The sequence below is a fragment of the Henckelia pumila genome, chromosome 1, assembly GCF_033568475.1.
Source record: "Henckelia pumila isolate YLH828 chromosome 1, ASM3356847v2, whole genome shotgun sequence".
Lineage (NCBI taxonomy): Eukaryota > Viridiplantae > Streptophyta > Magnoliopsida > Lamiales > Gesneriaceae > Henckelia > Henckelia pumila.
This window is the reverse complement of record NC_133120.1, coordinates 73,955,354-73,965,981: the sequence shown is the minus strand read 5'-3', so window position 1 is coordinate 73,965,981 and position 10,628 is coordinate 73,955,354. Positions and strand designations below refer to the sequence as shown.

Here is a 10,628-nt window from a genome sequence, read left to right as displayed (position 1 = left end):
ATCATTAAATTATTGTAAATCATAAAAATATTTTTCATGTTAATCTCATCTTAAAATATATAAATTGTAAAGTTTGAAGGTAGAAATCGAGGCTCCGTCACTCTTCGTATGTTTTTTAAAACCTTGAATGGAATGATTTTTATTGTTAGAAAACGTGAAACATGTTTTCTATATATATAATTTAAAAGAATTGAGTTACGCTGTTATCATTAAATATTTTTTTTACGTAAAACGACAAAATATCAATTTTACAATATCGTTAAATTAATTGAATTTTAATCATATATGTTCAATTTTTGATAATCTTTATAATTTTTTATTGAGACATTAACATGCAGATATGAGTAAGTTTGTTACGAGACAATCTCCCAGATAAAAACTCGTGATATCAACCATATCTCGTGATATCAACCATAAATAGATATCAATCATACATGTATTTACCAAAGAAAAAAAACTAGTCAACTTTGTAATATCTGGATTCTGGAGGAGTAAATAAATAAATAAAAATTTACAGCCTCCACCACAAAAATATTACCCAATCACTAGAGAAAGAGATGGCATGACTCACCCCATGCACCTGTCACTGCTACTCCAATATTATATACTAAAGCAAACTCAATCCCATTTCGATAGATCTCATGCAGCAAAACCCTGATTCTTTTTCTGGATCTTTCATCAATTCTATCTGAAAATGGGCGATTACATTGGGCTCGAGAGCTGCGTCGATCTCAAACCCGACATGGAGCCTTCGCGCGGCGGAGCTACCGATCTCCGACGGAGCGGGGGAAGGCGGGGAGCTTCGGGAAAGGAGTACCCGCCGCCGATGCCATCGTTAGCGAGTACCGAGCAGCTGCCGTCGTGGGTGATGCACAAGCACTACACCGGCGATGGGAGGCTTATAATCACCGAAGAGAAGGTGAAGCGCCACGAGTATTTGCAGGCCAACCGTTCCGATGGCCGCCTCACGCTCGATTTGGTGCCGTTAGACGACGCCGTTGAAGAGGACGACGAGGAGGAGGAGGAGAAATTGGACGAGGATGAGGAGATGGGTGATCCGACGGCGGAGCGCGGGCGTTGTAAGTACAATAATATTGGGGTAAAAGCAAAACCTTGCGGCGGATTTGGGATTCCTCTGGTGCCATTTTCGAGGCCTGTTCATACAGCTTAACCCCTAATTTTTGTTTTCTTCTTTTTCTTCATCTCTTTGTATTGGAGATCTTTTTCTTTAATTAACAATCGGTGTAATGCTTGTATTTTTGTTACATTAAATAAATAATTTAAAACTCCTTTAGTTACTCGTACATGTCGATTTCTCACGTTTTAAAAATTTGTGACAAGATTTTGGTTCACTGCAAATATTATTTTTGTTATCATAAATATAAATCCAATCAATCAACTACGAAAGATCATTTCACAGAAAACATAATGAAAACATAATGTTTTTTTATGAAACAAAGAATGACATTGGAATTTAATATAACTACGTTTATGTATCATTTTACTCACAAGCTTAGAAGTATTTCTCTTCTCTATCACGTGGTCAAATATCAATCATTGAATCATCAATATATATGTTAATTTTTATAAAAAAATATAAGAGTTTCAGATATCAATTTTCATAAAAAAATATAAAAATTTCACGGATATTAAAATAAAAAAATATTTTCACTGTAACATAGATTAAACGGTAACGGAATATGTGGCATACGAATATACGATGACCATTTCTCGTTAAATATCTGAAATTTGTTGGGACAGCTGGGTCACCCTAAACTTGTCAACGTGGCTTGAATTTAGGACCAACTTTTTTGGATATTATTATTGTATTGTATAAAATAAAATGATCGAAAAGGGCCTCAGCCCTCCGGGTCAATTTAGATTTTCTTTTTTTTTTTTAAATAATAATTTGTTTAATTTAAGGATAGGAAAAATACCGAAAAGTTTTGTATTCTAAATTTACCGTATCGAAAAATTATTGAATTTGTCAAAAATTTTAATATATCAAAGATTTTAATATGATATAATAACGTTACCGAAACTTTTTGGTATGATAACGGTGTAAAATTCGGAAACTTTTATATATATAAAAATATCAAAACGAAAAAAAAGAAAGTGAATCTAATGACCTTCTAAAAATATATATAATATTTTAAAAGGGTAATTGCATGCACTACCCTTGTGAAATATCGAGATTACTAAAAACCTCATATGAAAAAAGAATGATTTATTAGCTCCATGTGTTTTTTAATTTTGAACACATACCTCCCCATGTTTTTAAAATTTGAGCACACAATCTCTTGTTCGTACATGTTTTCAGTGGTATTTGTACTCAAAATTTTAAAACACATGGGGTTAATAGTAATAGGGGGTTTCATCAATCTCATGGTTTCATAAGGGTAATATATGCAATTATCCCTATTTTAAATAATAAAGAAAAATTTATAAATTATATAAGATTTTTTTCAATATAAAATGATATATATACCGATATTTTACTGTAATTTTGAAATAATACAAAACTTCGACATAATCGATATTCTGGTTATGCATAACAATTTTTATATGGTGTACCACCCTAGTTTGATTTAATTCAATATTTTTCGGATGATAATGCTTCTATTAGTCTTTGTCCGCGGAATGTAGCTCCTATCAGACATTTTCATGTATATTAGTCTCGTACAATTATGTCAATTAAAACAATAAGTGAAAATGGAAAATAGAATCACATGATAACAGAAATGTAAATAAATGTATATGAAAAATAGAAATTCATTTCGTTTTCTTGACAAAGACATTATATATGATGAGCCAACTTATACAAACTATGATATAATTAAAAGAAGCTGACCGTATTTTAAAAGATGTTACGGTGTGTGATTTTTTTTTTAAATTTTAGTTTTAATATATGTGGGGGATTATTTTTAAAAACTGAGCCCCATACCCTCAAGTTTTGGGGCAGGGCGACATCTACAACAACATTTGTCATATATTTTAATATAACATATTCAATTGATTATCTTAGACCTCGCACATTTTCATTTTGAATTCAGTAATACATTGCTCTAAATGTAGAGTATGCTCGACCAAAATCTTCATCGATATTATACTAAATTATAGCAGTTGAGGTGTAATTGCACATAAATTTGAATTGTAAACCTTTTTTTTTAAAGTATTTGAATTGTAAACTTGCAAGTGTCGGTTAACACACACTATATTGTACCTTTACCCATTTCAAAAAACACATCAAAGAAAAACATTGGAACGCTTAGTTGTATATCTATGTATATGAATATTGAATCCATCACAAGAAAAATTCTAGTGGTTTAGTCCCCAATCGAAAGGTTGATATATAACTTTAAGCTGAGATTTTGAGAGCAAATCAAGCAACGCCTGAGACTCGGTAGCATCAAGATAGTTGGCAGCATGCTTCAACACCTCCGTTTCATTCTTCCCAAAATCTACACCATACCTGAAAAACCACCAACATACACACACAACGCTGAAAGATCAACCTGAAGAGGATTTGAGGATGTTTCGGCAGACTAGAACGATTCAGTGGGGCGACCGACCACATCAAAAGATAAACTTGTGTTGTACATGACTATTTAAAATATGCAATTCCATTCCACCCCACCCCAGATCCATTAAATGGCCCTGGCAAGAGGTTCTCTTACTCACAAGTGCCACAGTGAAGGAGAAAAGGATGACCAAAAGAATTCGAGTAGATAGGGTAGCTTACCATTTCAGTGTTTTGCTGACATATGCAACATTTGCAATCAAATCAGTGTATAGCCCCCCAGTTCGGAGGAAATTGCGAGCGGACTCAATCAACTCTTGGTCGATGCTTCCAGGTGAGTAGCATCGAAGGGCTGGTCCAGATCGTGTTCCACTGACAAGTGCAAAGTGAACAAGAGGTTCTGGGTAAGGAAGAGCTACCTGAAATATTAGTGAGAAGAGAAGAGCATTAGTCAGCTTGGGTTAGCATATAATGCCAGTTGCTTGAAACAACTTTGTTAAAAGAAATATTATTTTTTTCATAGAAAATGAACTCAATTATGGAGGCCTTTTCATGAAAGTTTTCCCAAAGAGTGGGAAACACCCTTGGATAGGTCAAATCAGTCAGCAAGATAAAATGTGTCATCGCTGAACATGCTACAAAGTAATATGATATACTATCTCCAAGGAAGCCCATGACTCATTACACTTCAGAAACACTTGAAGTTTGTTGTCATCGCACAACAGAACCAGACGGAATAAATACGGCAAGATTAGTGCATTGGCCCAAGACAAATTGACTTGGTGTCAGATTATTAATCGAAGTCTGCAATATAGTGTAGCTTAATGGATCTTATCTCTGGACCAATTCAAGAGTGTCGCCTAAGCTAACTAACATGAGAACACTTAGTTCAATCTACAAAGCAACAAAATATCATACTGAGAGGTGGCCAGCATCTACCTTTATGCGCTTATCATTCACTCTGAATGGTTTAATGAGATTGTATGGCGGTCTCTGATTACCCCGTAAAATGCCATTGTAAATGCCTGAAAGCGAATATGTTGATCCACCAATGACATATTTAAAGTCTCCGAAAAATTTTCGTCTCTCCAGAGCTCCGGAAGGATGACCAGACACCAGTGTTGCATGAATGGCCATCATATTGTACAGGTTAATAAAAAAGGACAGCTTCTCCTCTCTGGCCATATCAGACAACTCAACACGTTGAAGCTCCTCAGTTATTCTCAAATACCTGGAAATGGGTATAATAATCAGTGTCACTGCCATGACCATATCATGAATGTGGTTTATGAAGCTAACTCAAAAAAACAATGTAAAAAAAAAATAGAGGGGAGAGAGAGAGAGAGAGAGAAGAAAAGAAAAGAAAAGAAAACTATTGAAGACTTTTCACTGTATCTCATTGCGATAATTTCGAAAATTTAAACGAACCTTGCAAACTCTTCGCTCCCATGGATGCTTCGGTAATCAAGATGCTTTCCATCTTCCGAAGCATATGCTTCTAATATTGCATAAGACAAAAATCTGAATCTTGATGAAATTTCTGTGATGGCTTTTGGCTTCACTTCACTGATGCCTCTTGGTATATTTTGGCAATGAGAGACCAGAGGGTCATCATCCAAGAACCGATACAGGTGATTTCCATCTTCAAAGGTATTCTCACTACAGTGTTATTGCCATAAAATAGAAAAGACTAACAGAGTTCAGATATCAGTGAGAATACAAATATTATAATATAAAAAAAATGCAGAGAAACTCACTGTCAGAGAAGAAAGGACTGAAAACAAGTAACATCCCAAGAAGAAGAATGCTAGGAAACTCACTCGGTAACATGTCGAAAGAAGAGTTTGTTTCCCAGCTTTCGACCAAATTCAACAGCCTGTTTCAAGTGACAATAAACAGTTTTAAAAAAAGAATGGATAGCTTCCAAAGACATTCTTATGCAAAATGGTAAAAAACTAGTAATACATGGTCATTGCTCTCAGTTTTTCCCCTGCCACTGAGAAACTGGTTGATGTAATACAACTGGATTTTAATGTTTCCAGATTTTAGCGACTCAGGCTTCTTGAAAATTAATTTAGAAATTACTTGAAAATATATAACAGAAACACAAAGTAAGTTTTACATGATTAAGAAAGTGTGAAGTTACGTATGACAACGAAAAATAGGTAAGGAATCAAAATTTAACTCTAGCGTGATATTCAAATCATGATGTTTCGCTAAACAGCTAAACATTTCCTTAAATTTATTATACGCAATTAAATAACCCTTCAAAACTTCCAAGGCACATATGAAAATATGAGACCGCGATATGAAAATTTAAAATAATGATAACATGTAAATTTGTTCTCTTAAGATATAAAAGGACAAAAACAAGGGAGCCATGGAGGACATGAATGGTTCGAATTACAGGCTAGGAAACATTGAAGAGAAATCTAGATGAAAGTGACGGCAAGGCACAATGTAGCTTACCTCTTCCCTCTCCAAGTATTGATCTTCTGACAAGAAATCTACAGATTCCAAACCTATAAAACAATTAGTGAACCTGCGCATTTTATAAAACCGATCCTTAATAGAAACTGATACTTTCATTTTCCGAACAATTAGAGCTAGCTCATCAATAGCTCCGCTACTTGACAAGTCATCTTCACCAGACAATGGTGGCAGAGGTGCTTCATATGGTGGTGGTTCAGTGATAACGTATTCAACCTTCTCATCAAGCTTACCAGACTCCTCTAAATTTTTCAGCTCTATCAAGCCACCAATGAGAACTTCATTGAAGAACACTTTGGGAACCGCAGAAGATCCAGAAATCTTCTCTAGCTCTTGCTTTCTGTTGGGGTAGACGTCAATATTAATTTCAACATATCTGAGTCTTTTTCCATGCAGATACCTTCTCGTCTCTTTGCAGTCCAGGCACCGTAACCTTGTATACAGGATGATTCGTCCTTTCATTGCAATAGGGTGTGTTAAATCTTCAATGAAATCCACTTGCAAAGATTTGTCTTCTCCACTAGTATCACGTGAAATCCGGACAAGGTTAAGAGGGTTCCAGACAGATTTCTCAGCAGATTTATTGGAGACTTCTTGGGCATCACTTTCTGCCAAAAAAGTTCCGTCTTCCTTGCTAGAATTTTCTCTTTTGAAGTTATTATATTCATCAGGATCAACTTGACCATCACCACTTTTCCCAGAGAGACGACGCAGAACAGTTGACACTGCAATCAAACTCTTTTGCCTGACAAAGTTTGTAAGTGCCACAGCTTTTTCAGGCCAAGCAGAAACCTGTCCCTCAGAGTCATTGTTCAAGGACTGTGAAGACATATTCCTGTCAGCCTCCATTTCGAATACCTCAGTCCCATCAAATACAGGTTCCTCTTCTCCATCATCGAAACCTTGATCAAGTATCTTCGAATCTGAATCTGTATCACTACACACTCCCTCCTTCAATTCATATGGTCCCTTTTCAGTCTCCAGGTCACTACTTTTTTCCCTGACGTAATTCCCTACACCCGGTAATGTGGTTTGCCTTTTGTCATGAGCATCGACTGTCTCCTTCGTTTTTTCAACAGTTGGAGCATCCAGTTCTCTTACCTCAGAGGAACTTTCTCTTTGCAGCCCATCTTTAAGCACCTGAGGCACGTCCACTTCACTAACCTCTGATCGCAATTTCAAAACTTCTCCATCATGACTACTTACATTTTTCACGCCCTCCTTTTCAGATTTATTGCCCTCCACTGCCAGAGCAGTTTGATTATTCACACTTGAGGATTCCTTTATATCGCTACTTTCTGTCCCACCATCCGATTTGTCACGCTCACGATAATCCAAAAGAATCCCCTTTTCTGTTCCAAAGGCTTCTTTCTCCATTATACAAGAACCTAAAAACCACACAAATCCAGCTAAAACATTGTTCTAAATAAAGAATTTATGACTGCCTATGCCAAAGAATACATGTTGAAGATCCTATCTGCATATTCCTGAAATTATCACGAGCTTAGTATTTGGGAGGAGTTCTCAAACGTTAAAAAACTTGGCTTGCTTGGAACAAAACTTAAAGTTTCAACATGTGACACTCATTTTCACTCCTCTATGCAAGCTTAAAGAACTCAAAAATATATATAATTCAGGCCCTGCAAATACATATTTGAGTGATAAATGGCCGTTTTTGGAGTTAAGATATACCTCTATGCAAGATTAACGAATTCAGCATAGTAGCGCAAGGAAAATGTAAAAAGAACTATCCATCAATGCACTCGACAACAAATAACGGATCAAAAAACATATAATTCCCAGCATGCTAAATAAGCAATTCGAGTAAGAACAGGAAGCAAAAAAAACAAATAAAAAAGAATCTATAATCCACGGCAGCGCATAAACGCGTCAGCACAAGAGCTTAGACATAACAAAGAAAACATCAAGAAAAGAGAGAGGATTAAAAACCCACCACATATACGAAGGTTAACCAATTCCCAGAAACAATTACACCATCAAGAATCAAAATGAAATGGGATTTTTCTCTTTTCCCCGACAATCATCAATTATCAATTACAAATTAAAAAATGAAGCTCATTCAGATCTGACCCAGCTCAATTCAGGAAAAATGAAACCGATTACCGCTTCCAATAAAATTAATATTTCGATAAAGGAATCTTACAGGGAAAAGGGAGAGAATTGGAAGGAAAAATGAAGGCTGAATAGAAACCGCCGTTTGACGTTATGGGTCTTCCGTTTCTTGAAGAAGAGAGAGTAAAACAAGACTTTCACTGCAGAAGCGGGAAGTACCTGTACTTGCCAAATTTGGAAAATACCCTTAAACTATGACTATATTCTAGTTTGGTCTCTGAACTTCATTATTTTCCAAAAGAGATGCGTTTCTGAAAAAAATTAATCAGGCTACATTTAATAAGTACTTATAAAATATTTTTATAAATGTATTTTTGACAAAAATTTTATAAGATATTTTAAATTTTGTTTTAAGAATATATATGTGTTTGGACAACTATTCTATTAAAATGTTTTTGCATTGGTTTTGATTTCCATTGCAAATTTACAATCCATCCATTCTAAAAATATTTCTCCATTATTGTATAAAAATTATACTTGGAGAACACTTTTTAAAATATTTTACAAAAATCTTATTTAAACATATACTTTAATTTTTTAACTCATAAAATAATAAAAATGTTTTTAAAGTACTTGTCCAATTAAATGAAACAGGCTTAATTATTATATTCTCATCGTATATAATGTCATTGAGATATATTAAATTTTTTTATAAAAAATAGGGTATAAAAAGATAATTTAGGATAATTAACATATATGGAACTTTATAAAAAAGAAAAAAGAAAAATCAAAGAACTCTTGAGATCAAGTTTTCATGATAGAAAAGGTATTTGATTAAATACCTTTTTTGTTGATCAACCTCTAGTAAAAGTGTAAAACCATTGTTTTGTTTGTTTAATTTGTTTTATCAATAATACATTTTAATTTGATTTTTAAATTAATTTATAATTAAACTATTGCAAAATTAATTTTTAAAACTCAGCTAATTTTATTAAGATAAGCTTTTTATTTTAAAAAATCAATATGAATATATTAAATCAAACTTATATATACAAAAAATTAATTTATTAATTATAATGATTTTTTAGTTAAATTTTTAAGGTGTTAATTTTAATATTTCGATAGTTTGAGTGGAGCCTATAAAGGGAAAAGTACACTTTTGGTTCTATAATTTGCACATTTTTCATTTTTGATCCTGTTAAAAGTAAATTTGCAATTTTAGTCATGTAACTTGTAATTTTTTTTTTCATTTTTGGTCCTATTAACATTGAATTCGCATTTTTAGTCCTGTAACTTTCATGATTTTTTCACTTTAAGTCCTGTTAACATTGAATTTACAATTTTAGTCCGGTTATAACTTGCATTTCTATTCATTTTTAGTCTCTTTTACATTGAATTTTCATTTTTTTAATCTTGTAACTTCCTTATATTTTTATTTTTATTTATAATGTCAATGAATTTATATTTTTAATTTAATAAATTTCATACTTTTTTATATTTTATTCATAATATATTATAATTCACATATTTTAAAACTTTTAGAATTTAAATGAATCAACAAAAATTCAACTAAAAATTATTCGAAATTTTTTTTACACTAAATATCATCTTATAAAAATACATAATATAAATAAAACTATTAATCTAAATGAATCATTTTTTTTTGTTTAGTTTTTGATTTCATGTTATATATCAAAACTAAACCAAAAAATTTTCATACTTTTTTATAATTTTATTCATAATATATTATTATTCACATATTTTAAAACTTTTAGAATTTAAATGAATCAACAAAAATTCAACTAAAACTTATTCGAAATTTTTTTACACTAAATATCATCTTATAAAATGCATAATATAAATAAAACTATTAATCTAAATGAATCATTTTTTTTGTTTAGTTTTCGATTTCATATTATATATCAAAACTAAACCCAAAAAAACATGATTAACATTAGATTAATAGTTTTATTTATATTATGTATTTTATATGATGATATTTATAAGTGTAAAGTTTTTTTGAATAATTTTAGTTGAATTTTTTATTTAATTCATTTAAATTTTAAAAGTTTTAAAATATTTAAATAATAATATATTATGATTAAAAATATAAAAAGTATGAAATTTATTGAATTAAAAATATAAATTCATCGATAATGTAACTAAAAATAAAATATATGAAATTTACAATATTAAAAAAATGAAAATTCAATGTGAAAGGGATTAAAAATGAAAAAGAATGCAAGTTATCGGACTAAAATTGTAAATTCAATATTAACAGGACTTAAAGTGGAAAAATCATGAAAGTTACAGGACTAAAAATGCGAATTCAATGTTAATAGTACCAAAAATGAAAAAAAAATGCAAGTTACATCACTAAAGTTGAAAATTTATTTTTAACAGGGCCAAAAATGAAAAATGTGCAAATTATAAGACAAAAAGTGTATTTTTCCCGGCCTATATATATAGGCTTGAAGCATTATTCAACTTCTTTTACTGAAACTTTGGATTGTATAACATGCAAAGTAAATAAAGACGGAGTCCA

The 10,628-nt window shown here is 32.0% G+C and overlaps 2 protein-coding genes across 2 annotated transcripts; one reads left to right on the top strand and one right to left on the bottom strand.

Moving 5' to 3' along the window:
- The first annotated feature begins 694 nt into the window (after positions 1-694).
- LOC140865203 (uncharacterized) lies at positions 695-1,171 on the top strand. Its single transcript, XM_073269768.1, has one exon. It carries the CDS (start codon positions 695-697, stop codon positions 1,169-1,171), a length of 477 nt encoding a protein of 158 aa, XP_073125869.1.
- Positions 1,172-3,206: 2,035 nt separating this feature from the next.
- On the bottom strand, positions 3,207-8,186 carry LOC140874779 (uncharacterized). The gene is made up of 7 exons (XM_073278172.1): positions 8,135-8,186; positions 5,990-7,398; positions 5,341-5,396; positions 4,949-5,179; positions 4,460-4,751; positions 3,743-3,939; positions 3,207-3,472 (listed from the first exon to the last, which is right to left on the bottom strand). Exons 2-7 carry the CDS (start codon positions 7,385-7,387, stop codon positions 3,319-3,321), a joined length of 2,328 nt encoding a protein of 775 aa, XP_073134273.1. The 5' UTR covers positions 7,388-7,398; positions 8,135-8,186; the 3' UTR covers positions 3,207-3,318.
- Positions 8,187-10,628: the final 2,442 nt, after the last annotated feature.

What these genes read in the sequence shown, in the direction of transcription:
- LOC140865203 (XM_073269768.1), top strand. Translation starts at nt 695, where the DNA reads ATGGGCGATTACATTGGGCTCGAGAGCTGCGTCGATCTCAAACCCGAC.
- LOC140874779 (XM_073278172.1), bottom strand. Translation starts at nt 7,387, where the DNA reads ATGGAGAAAGAAGCCTTTGGAACAGAAAAGGGGATTCTTTTGGATTAT. An exon ending in GGGAGCGAAGAGTTTGCAAG is followed by an intron (nt 4,752 to 4,948) that starts GTTCGTTTAAAT and finishes ACCCATTTCCAG; the next exon opens with GTATTTGAGAATAACTGAGG. An exon ending in TGAATGATAAGCGCATAAAG is followed by an intron (nt 3,940 to 4,459) that starts GTAGATGCTGGC and finishes CTAATATTTCAG; the next exon opens with GTAGCTCTTCCTTACCCAGA.